An 18,638-nucleotide genomic window follows, 5' to 3' on the forward strand; every position below is an offset into this window, starting at 1 on the left:
AGCAAATAAATTACAAAGTATACCTCACACCTCTGAAAATGGCTACCATCAAAACCCCAGAGAATCACAACTGTTGGTGAGAACATAGAAAAATTGGAACCCTTGTACACTGTTGACAGGATTGTAAGATGGTGCAGCCCTTATGGAAAACAGGATAATGGTTCCTCAAAAGATTAAATGTAGAATCATCATATGATCCAGCAAGCCCATGTCTCAGTATACAGCCTAAAGGATTGAAAGCCAAGTCCTCAAGAGATACTTGTACATTACATTCAAAGCAGCACTATTTAAAATAGTGCACTTGGGTTGGGGGAAGCAATCCAAGTGTCCATCCACAGATGAAAAGAATAAACAAAATGTGATCTAGACATGCAATAAAATATTATTCAGCCTTAAACAGGAAGGATATTCTGACACAGGTACAGCATGGGCAAACCTTGAGGACTTTATGTTAAGTGAGATGAGCCAGTCACACAAGGACAAATACTAAATGATTCCACTCATATGTGGTCTTGAAGAATCAAATGCATGGGCAAAGAAAGTAGAATGGTGGCCACCAGGGGGCGGGGTGGGGTATTGTGATCTAAAGGAGTATACTAGAAGTGTTAGTCGCTCAGTCATGTCTAACTCTTTGCAACCCCATGGACTGTAGCGCCCCAGGCTCCTTTGTCCATGGAATTCTCCAGACAAGAGCACTGGAGTGGGTTACCATTCCCTTCTCCAGGGGAATCTTCCCAAGTTCAGTTCAGTTCAGTTCAGTGACTCAGTCGTGTCCGACTCTTTGCGACCCCATGAATTACAGCACGCCAGGCCTCCCTGTCCATCACCAACTCCCGGAGCTCACTCAGACTCACGTCCATCGAGTCTGTGATGCCATCCAGCCATCTCATCCTCTGTCGTCCCCTTCTCCTCCTGCCTCCAATCCCTCTCAGCATCAGAATCTTTTCCAATGAGTCAACTCTTCACATGAGGTGGCCAAAGTACTGGAGTTTCAGCTTTAGCATCATTCCTTCCAAAGAAATCCCTGGGCTGATCTCCTTCAGAATGGACTGGTTGGATCTCCTTGCAGTCCAAGGGATTCTCAAGAGTCTTCTCCAACACCACAGTTCAAAAGCATCAATTCTTCAGCGCTCAGCCTTCTTCACAGTCCAAGTCTCCCATCCATACATGACCACAGGAAAAACCATAGCCTTGACTAGACGGACCTTAGTCGGCAAAGTAATGTCTCTGCTTTTGAATATACTATCTAGGTTGGTCATAACTTTTCTTCCAAAGAGTAAGCGTTTTTTAAATTCATGGCTGCAGTCACCATCTGCAGTGATTTTGGAGCCCAAAAAAATAAAGTCTGACACTTTTTCCCCATCTATTTCCCATGAAGTGATGGGACCGGATGCCATGATCTTCGTTTTCTGAATGTTGAGCTTTAAGCCAACTTTTTCACTCTCCTCTTTCACTTTCATCAAGAGGCTTTTTAGCTCCTCTTCACTTTTTGCCATAAGGGTGGTGTCATCTGCATATCAACCCAGGGATCAAACCCAGGTCTCCTGCATTGCAGGCATATTCTTTACAGTCTGAGCTACTAGAGAAGCCCCTCTAAATGAGTACAGTTTCAGTTTTGCAAGATGAGAAAGTTCTAGAGTCTTTTGTGCAACAATGTGAATGTACTTAACACTACTGATGGTGGTGGTGGTTTAGTCGCTAAGTCATGTCCGACTCTTATGACCCCATGGACTGTAGCCTGCCAGGCTCCTCTGTCCATGGGATTCTCCAGGCAAGAATACTGGAGTGGGTTGCCATTTTCTTCTCCAGGGGATCTTCCCGACTCAGGGATCAAACCTGGATGTCCTGCATTGCAGGCAGATTCTCTACCAACTGAGCTACGAGGGAAGCCCTTACACTTAAAAATGGTGATGATGGGGAATTTTAAATTATGTGCATTTTACCATAAACATTTTTTAAAATTACAGTCCTTAAAGAGTGATAGTGTAAATACTTGATTTTCTTTTCTGTAGTAGATAAGTAGAGCTCAATCTTTTGGGAACAGCTAGGAGGTGGTGACCACTCCTGACTTCCCTGGGCAGAAAGCAGAAGACACTCCAACTGATTGTGAGGAAGCACAAGCTCCCGGCTCTGCACCCCATGCACTGTTCCCGTGGCTCCTTTGAAGTGATGATCCATCTAAAATTATATGGTGTCGGTGTTGGGGGATACACTCACATCTGAAGTGTGCACATACAGCAGCCTGGCAATGGAGTTGGCGGTGTATGTCAGGCAATGCTGCCAAGAAAATGGTGAGTCTGTCACAAAGAACGAGAAATTGCAGGCCATTGTCTGTTGCTGTCATATGTATTTTTTAACGCCAGGAAAAAAAATAATTCCACCAATTAATTCTATTTGTGGGAACTATGGGAGCTGATGTTTTTCTTTGCATTTAACCTAAGTCACTCTCACTCAAAACATGGCCCCATCTTTGTTCTATCCTGGCTCATGGGGGCCACTTGGTCAGTACTTGTCTAGGGAATGAATGAATGGAAGGTTGTGATACAAGTGACTTAAGTTATTCACACAGTTGCATTCCTTTATCTGTGCTACCGCACCTGCTCCGTTCCTACATCAGGAATTTTGAGCAGCCAACATCTGATCCTTGAGTCTGTTCCTATAGCTTATCTTAGATACGAGAAATGCAATCTGATGAGGGTATTCTAGAAAAGTCTATTAGTCAACAGACCAAAACAGCTCAGGCTGACAGCCGAAGACATGATACAAACATAGGTCCTATTGACTGGAGTTGTCCAAAGCACTCCAAAGCCAGCTAGACACCCACAGCAGGATACACTTGGGAGAAAAGGTATGTGAGGACGTGGGAAGAGAAACACACTCACACCAGTCTGACTACTCTTCTTTGTATAGGGCCAGAGTGAAGATATCTAAATAATCTTTAATTATTATTTTTTTTACCCTCAACTTACAAAACCAAATTTTCTTAATTGTCTCAGGATTGTTAGAAACTGTGCATGATGTGTGACACCAGTCTCTCTCTAGGATTAGGCAGGCAGAATATCTGGTTAACTATGATTGCCCCAAGTAAGGGCAGTGTGCCAGGCAGAGATGAATTTTAACGAGGAGTGTAGGCCCTACCTCTGCAGACGGCTCCCAGTTCCCACAGATGGGACAATGTAAGCTAGACATACAGGGGCTGACAGAATGGGGGTCTGAGGTTGGTTCTGGAGATCTGCCTATCCTGTCTGCCCCCATCCCTGTCCCACCTGCTTCTGCACCTCAGGAAGTGGCAGGGAGAGGCGGGATGCAGGTGGCCCCGTGCCTGGGGAGGCAGAGGCCCCTCAGGGTATGCTCACTGGTGCTGATGTGAGCAGACTTGGCACCAGCAGGGCCCACCTGGCTGGCTGGGCACCAGCAGTGAGCCTCGAAGCGGCAAACCCAGCTTCGCGGCCCCTCTCCCCCCAGGCATGGGGCAGCTGCATGCGTTTTTGTGCTGCCACGTGGCAGCTCCCCAGCACCGCAGCCCGTCAAGTCTCAGGGTTCGGGGGCTCATGATTTGGGTTTTTAATGAGCTCCCTTTCTAGGCCTCCACAGAGAATAAAATCATTCCACATTCTTTAAACGAAACTTCTGAGCTGTAAAAATAACACAAAAACATTCTTTATTGAGAGTATTTGCTTTAAAAAGAATGTTTTGTGAAAAATGATTCATTCCTGCTCCCAGTCAGCAAAACTATATTTAAACATATCCAAAATCTCATGAAACTAGTTTTCAGGTGGATGTTGTCTTCGTCCATTTAGCCTACACCTTCCAACTTTCATCTCCTTCTTCTGTTCACCCAACTCAGGGGGTCAACTCCACCATCTCCCAGAAGACCCATGAAGACCGGGTAATAACAGATTAACATGTATACAGCAGCAGTGATTCTCAACTGGGGGGAGTTTGGCCTCCTGGGGGACACTTGGCAATGTCTGGAGACATTTTTTGTTGTTACACTTGAGGTGGGGCGGGGACATGGGAGGAGACAGAGTGCCACTGATATCTACTGGGCAGAGATCAGAAATGCAGCTGCTGCTGCTCTGCTAAGTTACTTCAGTCGTGTACGACTCTGTGTGACCCCAGAGACGGCAGCCCACAGGCTCCCCCGTCCCTGGGATTCTCCAGGCAAGAACACTGGAGTGGATTCCCATTAGGAATGCAGCTAATCATCCTATAATGCACAGGACAGAGCCTTCACAACAAAGGATTATCCAGTCCTAAACGTCCACAGTGCCCAGACTGAGAAATGCTGTATACATAGCGTTTACTAAGTGCCAGTACTCTAAGTATAAATTCATTTAAACCAACAGGAGGAGAGACAGACTCCTGTTTGTCATCCCCATTTTGCAGATGAGGAAACTAAGGCTCAGAGAAATGAAGTGTCTTGCCTAAGATCACATAGCCAGAAAGTACTAAGTTAAAATTGGAACCAGGGGCTCCCCTGGCAGCTCAGTAGTAAAGAATCCAACTGACAATGCAGGAGACATGGGTTGGATCCCTGATCCAGGAAGATTCCACAAGCCTCGGAGCAACTACGCCTATGCACCACAACTACTGAGCCTGCACTCCAGAGCCTGGGAGGTGCAGACACTGAAGCCTGTGGGCTCTAGAGCCCATGCTCTGCACCAAGAGAAGCCACTGCCAAGGAGAAGCCTGCACACTGCACCTGGGAATTAGCCCCCAGTCACCGCAACTAGAGAAAAGCTTGTGCAGCAACGAAGACCCAGCACAGCCAAAAATAAATATTAATAAATAAAATTAGGAAAAAAATCAATCCCAGTGTCACTTCCTCCAGGAAGCCTACCCTGAACACCCTAGACTTCTAAGTAGAACTGACCGCTCCCTTTGTGCAGTTGTCAATTACTCCCATGGCGTTTATTTTTAAAAATACATTACTATTTTTCTTTGCTTTCAAGTCTGTCCTTCACAGGCAGAAATCTTGAATTATTTTACTTAACTCTGCAGTCTAGCCAAGTAACTGAGCAGTCACTCAGCAAATATCAAATGAACCAAAGATGAAATATCTTTTATGGTTTGAATTCTTTCAAGATGGGGTGAGGGTGAGTCACTATCTGCAAAGAGAATCTATTCCACTGGACACTCCCATTTTTAGAACGTTCTTAAGCGAAGCAGAAATCAGTTTCTGCATTGCCTTGCCTCAAGGGTCTGATCGTACGCCCAGCAACACCACAGGCTCTCACTAGTCACTAAAATAGTTCTCATCACCCTCCTTATCATTTCCTTCCCCAGGCTGCACACCTCCAGCTTCTCTCCTCTTCCCAACAGACACTGTTTCCTGATCCCTCAGTCTAACAGTGTGTACTTAATTACTATGCAAACCATAATGGCAATGGACTTAAGCTGGCCACACTTGGGAAATATACACAGACTCCTGGAATGGTGCTTGAAAATACTTCAAGTCAGGGGGTCTCAAGTTCAAGTGCCCAAGGGCCCAGGCAAGTGAGATCCATGATGGAGGTAGACAGGAAGTGCTCAGTTAGAGGCAGGAGGGGCTGCAGATGGACAAAACCCGTCTGTGCCAACCACTCACCTCTGAGCTCGCTGCCACTCAGGAATTGAGGCCCAGTATCTCCAGATCTCTGGATATTTTGACAAAAGCTAGAAATTTGTATTTTTATATGTTTTTAGAAACTGGAACTAATTTTTTAAAAAATTGACAACAATGTGTATGCCAGAGTAACCACATCTAGGGGTGAGGTCTGGCTGTCGGCTGTTTGTCTTTGGCCTTGGCTTTACATAAAGACTTGCTCAAGTGATTCCTAAATTTAAGTTTTTCTATTTAGTGTCACAAATGTGCACAGGTACATTGAGAGTGGTGGACATACAAGCGCAGAATTTAAATTTGAAATTAAGCTAGAACACCAGTGTTAAAAATAACTTCAAGGCATAAATCACTAAAGAAGGTAAGGGAAAGCAGAAAAACAGGGACCTTTCTAACCAATGTCCAAAGACAAGGCATGGACTCAATTACCTGTCACCAAACTCAGCTCCAACAAGGCCTGGAACAAGCTTCGATGCTTGGCTCTCAGCTCCTTCTCCCAGGGGAAGGCTCTGCACGTCGAGGGCCGCCCATATCTAAGTTTCAGGTCCAGGTAGGAATTTCGGAGGTTGCCTACAGGAAAGGGAAGCCCCAGGTACCGTTAGAGGGAAGGGCTTGCTCCCTAAATAACCAGAAATAAGGCGTCAGACTTAAGCTTACTAGATATTGGTTTGGATACATCAGGGATTTGAAATTGGCTACGATGCCTCTGCCTCGAGGTCACAGATTCAAAGCCTCGGCCAAGGGAAATGTGCCAAAGTTGCTGATAGCTGTTGAATAATTCTACAGAATGAGCAGCTGGCCTCGGATGCGTCCCCAAGAGGCCAATATCTAGGCCATTTTGTTGGCAGTGTGAGTCGAGGAGCAAAGCCCAGGGACCCCAGGGAATCGAGGCAGCAGAAGACGTTAGAAAAGTCCTCCCAATGCCACCACACAGATCAGCATGCAAGACCGGCCTTCTGACTCCGGGTATCTCTCCTGAAATTACATCAGCTATCAAAATCAGTTTCTTTCCTGTTTGGGATATTACTATTCTATATATCTTCCCCCTCTTCTGACAGCATCATATTTTCTGGATGATTCAGCGGTGAAAGCGGCAGCTGGGGGACTAGTATAGCCTATTCTTAAATTAAATTGCAGAAGTGCTGCCTTTCCACACTTACCTATCATCATCTCTAATCACTTCCCAGGACCATTTTATGTGAACCCTATCAGAATGGGGTATTGTGCAAGAGGCATCTATCCCTCCATGGTCTGAAATGGGAAGTCAGCTCTGGGGATGGTGCGATATCTTGGCGGGACTGAAATACTCAATTTGCTTTTGCTGATGGCAAAGGTCCCACAGGAATTTCTTTTCCAGAAGGAACATATGTGACTAACTGTAGTGCCACCATACCATGCAAAAAGATCTATAGCCAGAGAAATTTGTAAGTGCTAGGTTAAAGCTGGAACGTTGGAAGACGAGATGAGTTTTATAACAGGTACACCCTCCATATGAATGAAAGGATGTCCATGCAAATATGGGCAGGCATGAAAACACTCTGTTTGAAATTCATTCCTTCTGTTGAAAAATTACCAATGTCTTCCAGAATGAGTCAATTTCAAGGATTAAAAAAAAATAAAACCCAGCCCCTAACAACAAAGCCATTGTTCAACATTTCTGAAAGCTAATATTCAGATATTAATAGCCCAAGACAAAAGTGCACCGATGGGGAAACATTTCTAATGATTAATTTATTTTCCAATTCATTTTTATTTTCTTAGACTGGCCTAAGATCACATTATGGATGGGAATAATACAATTTGAGGCTCAAAACGCTCTTATTTATATTCTTAAACTAAATTACAGCTGCTTGAAGCTATGAGGCAGCCTTGGGTTCCTGCTGAGTGTTGGTCTTGTTGGGATCTAGGTAGAAGGCACACTTTAATTTGCATCAATCTATGTGAGGTCATACTTGTCCCCACTGATCAAGTCACATGTGTTTTATTTCAGCCTCCTGGGGATGAAGCTTTCTCAGGCTCAGATGGTAAAGAATCCACCTGTAATGAGGGAGACCTGGGTTCGATCCCTGGGTCAGGAAGATACCCTGGAGAAGGGAATGGCAATCCACTCCAGTATTCTTGCCTGGAGAATCCCTGGTGGGCCCCAATCCATAGGGTCGCAAAAAGTCAGACATGACTGAGTGACTAACACACTCACAGAAAGAAGCCAAATATGTTGATACAAATGCCCAGAGCTAAAATTGGCTCTCCTTAAGTTCAATACGTACATGCTTCTTGTCTCTTGTCCCCCTGCTGCACCGTGGATGTGTACACAGACACTATTTCTTGAACTTCTGCACACCTTTCGTAATATAACTTGATTTGTTGAGAAAGTTGCTTCTCAAGGAGGGGATTGAAAATCTACAAAAGGGCAAGAAAACGAAAGGAACAACACTGTCATCAAATGCCCATGGATAACTATGCTGGATTTCCTTCTCCCAGTGATAGCCCCAAGTTGGCTTGTTTGTACACAGATCATCCTCTCTGGATTCTCAAAAGAAAGGTGTTACTAGGAATTGAAGGGCACGCCAGCTCTGATCGCTTCCCTCTGGCTTCTTTTTGTAGCATCTTCTCGTCTGCAGAGCTTCTTAAATGTTAGGATTTCCCAGAGACCAGATCTCCATGCTCTCTTCTTCCCTACTGCAGCATTCTATCCCCAGAGATCACATTCATCTCCCCAGAGGTCCCAAACAGCACCAAGTCTAACCGTGATGCACCTGCTCTCTGGCAGCCCTCCTCTCCTTTTCTTCAGCTTGGAAGGCTCCTGCTCAACTTCTAAGAGTTAGATCCAAGGTCATCACTTCAGGGCTGCCTCCCTAGCAGCCCACCTACCTTCACACGAGTACCCAAGTAGATGAGCCCGCCTCAGCACTCCCAAACACCGTGCTCATGTCTGAATGAAAGCATGGACCCCAAAGCATGACTTAACTGTTTAAGACCCAGGCATGGAGCTCCTCAAGACCAGAGGTCTTATCTCAACTCAGTGGCTTTCAAAATGCGGGTTGCAATCCATTATCAGAGGGTCATGACATTATTTCAGTGGTTTGTAACCAGCAGTGATTTTGTTTTTTATGAAGCAGAATACAAAATATCATAGTACACTGAACATACCAAGGGTCTGTGTTTTTAGTAAAATTCTTCTTTCAGTTTTGTGTTTATACATTTATGTGTGTGTATTATGCACATGCATATATATATATATACACACACACGTAGGTACTGCATATGTATGAATATGTATGTATTGCTCATGCTTTTAAAACGATTTTTTTTATTGTAGATCACCTTCAAAAAAGAGTTTGGAAGTCACCACCTTAATTCATCTTGGATGCCTCCACCTTAATTCATCTTGGATGCCTCAGCATCTTGTACAGAGCCTGGCACATAGTAGGTGCTTAATAAGCACTGGTTGCACAAATGAACAAAAGAATTTCATTTTTTTCCTCTTCTAGAGATTCCTCAGCAGGGGCTCTAAGGTGACCCATGGGCAATAATGTGCTCCATTTTTCCTAACTGATTTTACCTAGTAACTCCTGATTTTCCCAGGACAAACTCCACAAGGTCATGGGAATGAAAAAAAAATTCTTTTTTCAGGTATCCAGCAATCTCCTTACCAAAGCACAAAAAGCAACCAGGGTGAAGTTTCCCATGTGGGGCACCCCTCCTCTAGCTGTTAGCCCTGCTGGAGCTGGCCTGGAGACTTGGACAGTTTGATTCCATTTGTGGGTGGGTTTTGGACTTGATAATTCAATTCTGACTACAGGGCCCTCTGTGATCTCTGCCACCGCCATTCACCCCACCCAATATGAGCTGAAGGCCTGTTTCTGGAGAAAGCAGTATGCAGAACCAAGAGTCTAATTTGCTGAGTGTCTCCTCTTCTGATACTTTAAATAATATCATATAAAAGAAGTTTTACCAAATAACTAAGCTGCTCTCCTTTCATTAGCTTAATCACTGGATAGGCAACAGCCTGATAAAAATTGACTCTATAATTAAGCTACTAGTTATTAAAACAGAGGAAGTAAATGGTTTCCATTTTATGAGTACTAAATGAACCAAACGTTAACAAAAATCTATTATCGTGTTTGCAGGGGGGAAAAGCCTCAATATTAATTATGTTTGGTGACAGAGCCGATGCGAGGTCTGGCATGGATAAATCTTTTGTTTGCACTGGACTGAGTTCCATGTTCCTGAGCCACCCGCCCATCACCCATAAGCACCCGAATACGCCTTGGTCCCCTGGGCTCACCTGTGCAGGGTGCAGAGCGTGGAGGCGATAGTACTTCAGGGGTCCAAAAAACCCTTCAATGCCGGCCACGTACCTGCTCCCTCCAATAATGAAGTACCCAGAGGTGTCATTATAATGAAAATCCTCACGGAAACTAGAAAAGTACAAAGGATTAAGAGAGCTCTGGGTTTGAACAGATTTTTTTAAAGACCCTTTCATTGACCCTCCTTGACTTAAAACCCCAAATTTCCACAAACCCTTTACTCTGAATTCGAGAAGATGAGATGATGGTGGGGTCAGGCAGGCTTGAGCTAAGATCCCATCTCTGCTATTTACCAGCTGTGTGACCTTGGATCAGTTGCTTAGCCTCTCTGAGATTGAGGTTTCTCATTAGTAAAAATGATAATTCCTCTCTTACTAGGTTGGTAAAAGGATTAGGTAGATGCAAAGACAAAGCATACAGCATCTATTAATAGCTTAGTGCCTTGCCCACCATAAATATTCAATGCAAGTGAAAGAAAAAGTGGTAGTCACTCAGTCATATCCGACTCTTTGCAACCCCATGGACTGTAGCCCACCAGACTCCTCTGTCCAGGGAATTCTCCAGGCAAGAATGCTGGAATAAATAGGTAGTCATTCCCTTCTTCAGAGAATCTTCCTGACCCAGGGATCAAATCCGGGTCTTCTGAATTGCAGGTGGATTCTTTACTGAAAACATACAGCGTCTGTTAATAGCAAAGTGCCTTGCCCACCATAAATATTTAATACATGCCAACTATTGATATTGGTGAAACTGTTTGGAATCACTGGATTTATGTGTAACTGCTAATCTTAATTAGAAATGTTTTACTCTAAAAGAAAAAAGGAAAATTTGTTGAGTAGACAGAAGGTGAATGTAGGAAAAATAAAAACACACCCTATTAGATAAAAACCAAGGTCAAATTCAGAGTTAGGAGAAGGGGGCTAGAGCAAGGTCAAAGGACTTGGCCAAAGATAAGAGGTCAGCACAGATGACGTGTTGGAAGTCCACTTTATCTTGAAAGACTCAAAGGATCAGGAAGGAAAATGGAGGAGGAAAATGGGTTGACATGAATAAAATGTACAAAGCTGTTCTTGGCAGCATTGCTTACATCCACCAAAGACTGGAAAAGTCCAGGTGTCTGTCAGTGAGGACTGGTACCCACACCATTCAATGGGTCTTAAGCATGAGCTCTTTTATTACATAGTTTAAAAAAGAACAAAAAGCTCTGGAGAAATATCTAAAATACACTGTTAAGTGAAAAAGATAAAAATGTAGGAGCAGAGCAATACATATACATTTTATCCAAGGAAGAGAAGAATGGATTTTTTTGTATCTGCATTTACAAAAACTCTGGAGAGAGATATATATATAAGAAACTAATAAAAGTATTTCCCCCTGGCATGAGGGTTAAGGGATGGAGTGGATGGGGGCAGAGATAGAAGCAAAACATCTAACTATGGACCTTTTCACATAGCTTTGGCTTTTCTACCATGCGCATTTACTACCAATTGAGAAAGTAAAATAGGTGTGGGTGGACAAGGCGCCATAGGGGCATATGTGAACAGCAAGGGGGGGTCAAGACAGGCATCAGGTGAGAAGCCAGGCAGAGACGAAAGAGCCAGGGAGCGCGGAGGGCAGACGGCAGCAGAAGGGAAGGGCACAGCTCATCAGGCAGGCTGCCAGGAGCAAGGGGCCAGGGCGAAGCAGATGAGACAGAGCGGCCACCAGTGGTGGGGGCAGAAGCCAGGCAACCTGGGGTCATCCCAGCAGAGAGGATGGGCTGACTGTCAGCCAGAAACCCGACCCTGAGCAGGTACTCCTGGCTGGAAGGAAGACACAAAGGTGAAGAAATGGGCACTGACACCATCCCCCTATGGCGGCCAGAGGGCACTGGAATTTAGAAATCAGCTTTCTGCAAAGGCAACCAATGCAGAAAAGAAATGCTTTCTGCCTGCTATTTCTTTTTCCAGAATCTTAGGCTTGAAGGGCCCCGGGAAGATGATGATCTCTTCTTCTTCTTTTTAAAGGCAGGACCACAAAGTTATTATCTCTGAGAGTGGTGAATTGATTCTGCTTCTTAAGACCTTTGAAAGATTTGAACACTCCAACTACCCTCATGAGGAGGTAATACCAGCACTTGGTGGACACGAAGCAACACTTTTGAAGTAGAAGCTCTCATGAGAGAACTCTGCTTAACCAACTCACCAGCTCACCTCGTGGCCAATCCTCAACATAATGGATACTAGCCAGCTGAGGTTACTCTCTGGAACCCTCGTATTCTCATTTTTCAATGAGGACAATATTAGTACCTATCTACAGGTGGCACTAGTGGTAAAGAATGTGCCAGTGCAGGAGACATAAGAGATGCGGGTTCAATGTTGGGTCAGGAAGATCCCCTGGAGGGAGGCACGGCAACCCGCACAGTATTCTTACCTGGAGAATCCCCATGGACACAGGAGCCTGGCGGGCTACAGTCCATAGGGTCGCGCAGAGTTGGACACGACTGAAGTGACTTGGCATGCACACACACACAAGGTCACTGGGAGAAATTAGCACTTAAAGCATTTATAAGGATGCTTGGCACATAGTAGGCACCATAACTGTTAACTACAGCTATTATTGTTAACTTAGTCCACTCTACTACTTTTGCTGCCATTTGTTGAGTTGTATGTTTACCAAGAGTAAGATGTGAAAAAGTGATAGTCGCTCAGTCATGTCTGACTCTGGGACCCCATGAACTGTAGCCCACTAGGCCCCTCTGTCCATGCGGTTTCCCAGCCAAGAAAACTGGAGTTGGTTGCCATTTCCTCCTCCAGGGATCAAACCCTTGCCTCTCGCACTGCAAGCAGATCAAACCCTTGTCTCCTTGTTCCTGACCCAGGGATCAAACCCTTGTTTCCTGCACTGCAAGCAGATTCTTTACCGCCCAAGCCAACAGGGAAGCCCCTCACTCACTTTCACTTTTATCATGCTTACTAAGAATAAGATGTGTTTGTTCCCAAACCTGTTTAGTCATTGTAACCCTACAAGGTAATTAAATCTTACATAATCCCAAAAGCATGGAAAAGAAAGAGATGTTCATTCTTTAAAAATTAAGTTGAATATTTTGGGTAGACTCAGTAAAGAATGGTTACTAAAAAAGCTCTTATGGAATTAGGACAGCTGGAAAAGGCTGGGAAAAGAAACTGAAGAAATCTTGATGAATTTTGGGCTTCAATGGTTTCACAAGTGTCTTTGTTTTCTTTCCATTTGGAAGAAACAGAAATTGGGTACCATTTATGCCAGAAAGATCAAAAGAAACTCCAATCAGTAGATCCATGCTCAAAGGCAAGGCTGTAACTAGAAAGATTGGCAAATGAATGTACATATCCATTGTTTCAATTAAAATAAAATGCTTATGGAATATTTGTATGGATCTTTGCTTTAACTGAATTTTCAATTAATCAATAAATTACTTTGTCCCTATGGTACTAGCTTGTAATTTTTTGTCATTATTATAATATAACTAATAGATCCTTTCAGTTCCATCTCTCTCCACATTTTTCTTCTCTAACATTCTCAGTGGCTGCATCAAGATTGTAAGAAATTCCTTGCACTGTGCATTGTTTGATGGTCATCAATTTTGCTGACATAAAAGCTGAGCTAGATGGTTCGAAAGCCCAAGCCTGTCCCTTCCGCACGCAAGCATCAGACAGACTGGCAAGCTATCTCTACTCTTATCTGGACATAGGAGAATGCTCTGGGTTATTACTGTGAAGGACCCGGCAGTGGGAAAGGATTGCCTCCATCGTTAGACTGGCTTCGCTCAAAATTAGGGAACAGCTTTGGCTCGAGGGTTCTGTAGCAGGGGAACTTAGAGCCTCAAATGAGCCTCTTACTCCTTAAAGTAATTCTCATCTTAAGTGTCACTTCCTCATGGCCTGGTCTAAATTCTGGCCCCTTTGTGGTCCTCTGAAGCCAACAACCTCCTTATTTCCTTCCCTGCGTTCATCACAATTTGCAATTTTAAATTTATTTGTGAATAGATTTGTTTAAAATCCGTCTTCCCCACGCTAGAATTTTTAGCTCCACGAAGGCAGGGACGGATTGTATTCTTGTTCGTTGTTTTATTCCCAGAGTCCAGCACTGTGTCAGGCATGTGGTGAATGTGTTGGATGAATGAGTACATACTGGATGGATAAATGGATGGATGAACGAATTCAACAGCAGACAGCTCTGCAACTGGCACCGCAGCCTTTCATGCAGGGCGGCACTGTACTTCTCAGCACGTAATTACCGACCTTCCTACACCGCTTTTGCGGGATAACAGCTATCATTATGTTTACATTATGAGAACAAATAAAAGGAGCATTAAGAGACTTTCCTTGGAACACCTATAAACACCTGAAATATTTGATGTGTAGTGTACTGACTTGGCCCATTCTGAAATCTCTCTGGTGAATGAGATTTCAAAAATATCTAACCACACGAATCCCAGGTGGGCCAAGATTAACTCTTTAGTTGTTCCATTGATGGTGGTGGTAGTGGGGGTACTCCAGGAGTATAGGATGAGCAGCTGAGATGGTGGTGAGGGGCAGTCTTGGGCCTGGATACTGCCTGTATAGGAACCATTTCAAAGCTTTCACTGGGATGTTGAGCTGGTATGTACCTGAACATCAGTCTTGAACTCTGGAATCCTATATGATCATAATGGTTCTGTCTTTACTTAAAATTTTGTTATTTTGAATGTTCTTAGTGGTCCAGTGGCTAAGACGCTGAATTTCCACCACGGAGGAACTGGGTTCAGTCCCTGGTCAGGGACCTAGATCTCACATGTAGCAACTAAAAAGATCCCAACTGCCACAACTAAGACTCAGCACAGCCAAATAAATACAAATAAATATTAAAGAAAAATTTGTTACTTTGTGCATCAAGGATTCTTTACATTAATCCTGATTTTTAAAACACTGTGTTAAATGTTATTTATTATAAAGATTGTTAAGTTGAATTGTGCCCCCTATAAAATGCATATGTTGAATCTGAACCCCCAGTATGGATAGGACCTTATTTGGATATAGGGTCATTACAGATATAGTTAGCTAAAATGAGATCATGCTAGAATAGGGTGGACTTTAATCCAGTGTGACTGGTAAACCTTAGAAAAGGGGGAAATTTGGACAAAGACAGACACACAGGGAAAATGTCACGTGAGGATTGGAGTTATGCTACCACAAGCCAAAGAACTATTAGAAGCTGGAGAGAAGCTTAGAACAGCTCTTTCCCTAGAGCCTGCAGAGAGAGCGTGGCTCTGCCGACACCTAGATCTTGGCCCTCCAACCTCTAGAACTGAGAGGCAATACATTTCTCTTGCTTAAAGAGGTGATGCTAGAGGGAAAAAAACCCTCCTGCCAATGCAGGAGACATAAGAGACACAGGTTCCATCCCTGAGTTGGGAAGATCCCCTGGAGGAGGGCATGGCAACCCACTCCAGTATTCTTGCCTGGAGAATCCCATGGACAGAGGAGCCTGGTGGGCTACAGTCCAGGGGGTCACAAAGAGTCAGAAATGACTGAAGTGGCTCTTTGGTCTCAGCGGCAGAAGCAAGATGAAGAAGGGAACGTCATCGTTCGGAAAGTGTCGGAATAAGACGCACACGCTGTGCCGCTGCTGTGGCTCTAAGGCCTACCACCTTCAGAAGTCGACCTGTGGCAAGTGTGGCTACCCTGCCGAGCGAAAGAGAAAGTATAATTGGAGTGCTAAAGCTAAAAGACGAAATACCACCAGGACTGGTCGAATGAGGCACCTAAAAATTGTATACCGCAGATTCAGGCATGGATTCGTGAAGAAACAACATCTAAACCCAAGCGAGCGGCTGTTGCAACATCCAGTTCATCTTAAGGACTTCAACGATTAGTCGCACAATAAATATTCTGGCTTTTAAAATTAAAAAAAAAGAAATGACTGAAGTGACTTAGGACAAGTCATTCAGTTTGTGGTACTGTGTTCTGGCAGCCTTGGCAAAATAATATAATCACTCAGTTTTGGGGGGCTTCCTTAAATTTTATGTGGAAGGTGCCCTCCTCGCCTTACCCTGGTCCTAGCTCTGGATCTTACTGTGATTCACTCCACTCATGTCAGAAGCTACATTTTGCGGATTTAAGAAGAAAGGAAGCCCTGACACAGAAAAAAAAAAAAGCTTATGAAATTCAATAGGTTGTCAGAAGTGTCTGAGGTTGGAGATGGGTGTCAGGGGAGAAAGGGCAGGCATTATTTTAGACTTTATATCCTGATGTGCAAACCCTTAGTTTCTGGGTCAGGACTTCCCTGGTGGTCCAGTGGTTGAGAATCCAACTGCCAACGCAAAGGACACAGGTTTGCTCCCAGGTCCAGGAAGATTCCACATGCCACAGGCAACCGTGCACCGCAGCTTTTGAGCCCGTGCATCCTAGAGCCTGTGTTCCACAACAAGCGTGGCCAGCAAAGTGAGAAGGCCGAGCGCTGCAACTAGAGAGGAGCCCCCGCTCGCCGTAACTAGAGAAAGTCCACGCAGCAACGAGGACCCAGCACAGCCAAAAATAAATAAAGAAATTTTTAAAAACATTTCTGGGGCAGAACAGGGCACTTGAAGACATTTCCAAAGGGGCCATGCATCATTTGTTTCTCCAGAGTAAACTCCCTGCCCTTCCTATTCTCAAAGTCTTCATAGAAGAGCCCGTGGTCGCCCATTATATAACAAAACTCCTATCTATTGATTTCTTCCTGACTGGTCTAAATCCACCTGGTGCCCTTGAGACTTCTGTTTTGTCCTAAGATCTTGGCCTCTGTGCTTCAATACTGCCATCCAGTCACCCCTGACTTTCTCTTTGTAAGCTAAGGAATACCACTGCTTTAGCCTCTCTCAGTAACTCTAATCCATTAATCTGGTCATGGACATAAGAATTGTTGTATGTGCCCAGGGCCTGACATAGTTGTTTGATTTAAATGTAAAGAGAAATAGTGGGGGAGGAAAGTGGAGTGTGTGCTCCCTACTCTGCTGACATCACCCCTCTTTGCTTTCCTTCCTTTAATAATTGGTTTCCAAGAAAATTTGGACTGCTCAGGGACTCTGAGTGAACACAGCCTGTTTGGAAAGACAGTTTTATGCTTGGTGTTGTGAGATGACTAAAGGATGAAGGGATGAACCACTTTGCCACCCCCCAGCCAAAGTGCCCAACAGTCCTGATTTTCTCCTTTTTTCTTTTGGCCACATAGCATAGCATGCGGGATTTTAATTCCCAGATGAGGGACTGATTCTGTGCCCGGTGCAGAGGAAGTCCAGAGGCCTAACCACTGGAGTGCCAGGGAATTCCTCTGGTAAGTTTTTTAAAATTATACATACAAAGCTACTAATTTTTGTTTCTGTTTTATACACACACACACACACACACACACACACACACACACACAGGGGCTTCCCAGGTGGCTCAGTGGTAAAGAATCCACCTGCCAATGCAGGAGACATAGGTTCAATCTCTGGATCAGGAAGATCCCATAATGGAGGGCATGGCAACCCATTCCAGTATTCTTGCCTGAAAAATCCCATGGACAAAGGAGCCTGGTGGGCTACAGTCCATGGGGTCGCAAAAGAGTTGGACATGACTGAGCAACTGAACAAACTACTTCTGTCTCCAGATCTCATTGTAAATTCTTCCTTTTATGACACCATAATGAGGTATCCTGAGTTCCTAAAGAACTCATGCCCCATGGTTCTACCACTATAAAACCTACTCTTAATCAGGGATGCAGAAGCAAGTTAAAATTATGACATACAAAGAAAAAGACCCAATTCTCAGTTTCTTTAACTCTTGTAGAGAATGATTATATCAAGATGAAAAGTTAGCCCAATATCAATAGTTACATACATTTCAAATTTAGATTATAAACATAAATATGAAGGCTGTCTGCTTTTATGTTTTACACTAAGTCAAAGTTATCAACTCCTCCCAGTAAGCAACATTAATACTTTGATTTGTTTTCTAGAATCCTTTGTAAATGATAATTTTCAAAGAACACGAATTATGCAGTGCTATAAAAGGAAGAATTTACAATGAGATCTGGAGACAGAACTAGTTTCTCTTGCTTGGGAAAAAACAAAAAGAAGGTTGTGGGGAAAACAAGGAGAGTTTGTGGGCATTTAAAAAAGAAAAAAAGAAAAAAGGTACAAAGATTAACTTCAAGGCAGACTAGTTACCATTTGTGCTTGGAAAAGCTGAATCAGATGGGGTAGGAATAACATTACGGTGCAGGGCTAACACAGGAAGGTTCCTTTAGCCCTCATCCAGAAAATTTTGACACAAATGAAAAGCCACACTTACCTAATGGTCTGATTATGGTAGTCTTTCAAATCCTGCCCAGTGCTGGTGGTTACTACTATCTATGTTGGGAGAGATACACAAGGATTAGTAATGCCTCCAGACCCCACACCATAAATACAGTCCTGGGGATGAGTTACTCATAACATATGCTTCACAGTCTTTTGTTTGATCAGTTTCTGCAAAAATCAAAATAGTAGTTTACCAACACTGTGTATATTTTGAGACTTAAGAAATTTAATTTCTCCAAATGACTTGAGATGATAAAAATATCTATAACGTAGTTTTCCCCAGGGGGTTGCAGACACTTCTAAACTTTGAGTCAAAAGATTCTTTTGGTGAATTTGTGCTTGAAAGCTTGTTGCATAGAAAGACGAAGAAAGGTGTAAGATACTTCCCCAGCACTAAGAATCGTCA

At 43.8% G+C, this 18,638-nt stretch overlaps 1 protein-coding gene and 1 pseudogene across 1 annotated transcript in view; one reads left to right on the plus strand and one right to left on the minus strand.

The window, feature by feature from the left end:
* SEL1L3 (SEL1L family member 3) overlaps positions 1 to 18,638 on the minus strand; it is a 109,786-nt gene that overhangs the window by 56,635 nt on the left and 34,513 nt on the right. The window contains exons 6-9 of the mRNA XM_040237972.1: positions 18,225 to 18,283; positions 9,891 to 10,023; positions 7,870 to 8,002; positions 6,032 to 6,172 (exon numbers count right to left, since the gene is read on the minus strand). Of these exons, the coding sequence (XP_040093906.1) occupies positions 6,032 to 6,172; positions 7,870 to 8,002; positions 9,891 to 10,023; positions 18,225 to 18,283 (466 nt within the window). The remainder of the gene's footprint in view (positions 1 to 6,031; positions 6,173 to 7,869; positions 8,003 to 9,890; positions 10,024 to 18,224; positions 18,284 to 18,638) is intronic.
* Positions 15,446 to 15,824, plus strand: LOC120862000 (annotated as a pseudogene).

Source organism: Oryx dammah, unplaced genomic scaffold (genome assembly GCF_014754425.2).
Source record: "Oryx dammah isolate SB20612 unplaced genomic scaffold, SCBI_Odam_1.1 HiC_scaffold_3, whole genome shotgun sequence".
In the NCBI taxonomy this organism is placed as follows: Eukaryota; Metazoa; Chordata; class Mammalia; order Artiodactyla; family Bovidae; genus Oryx; species Oryx dammah.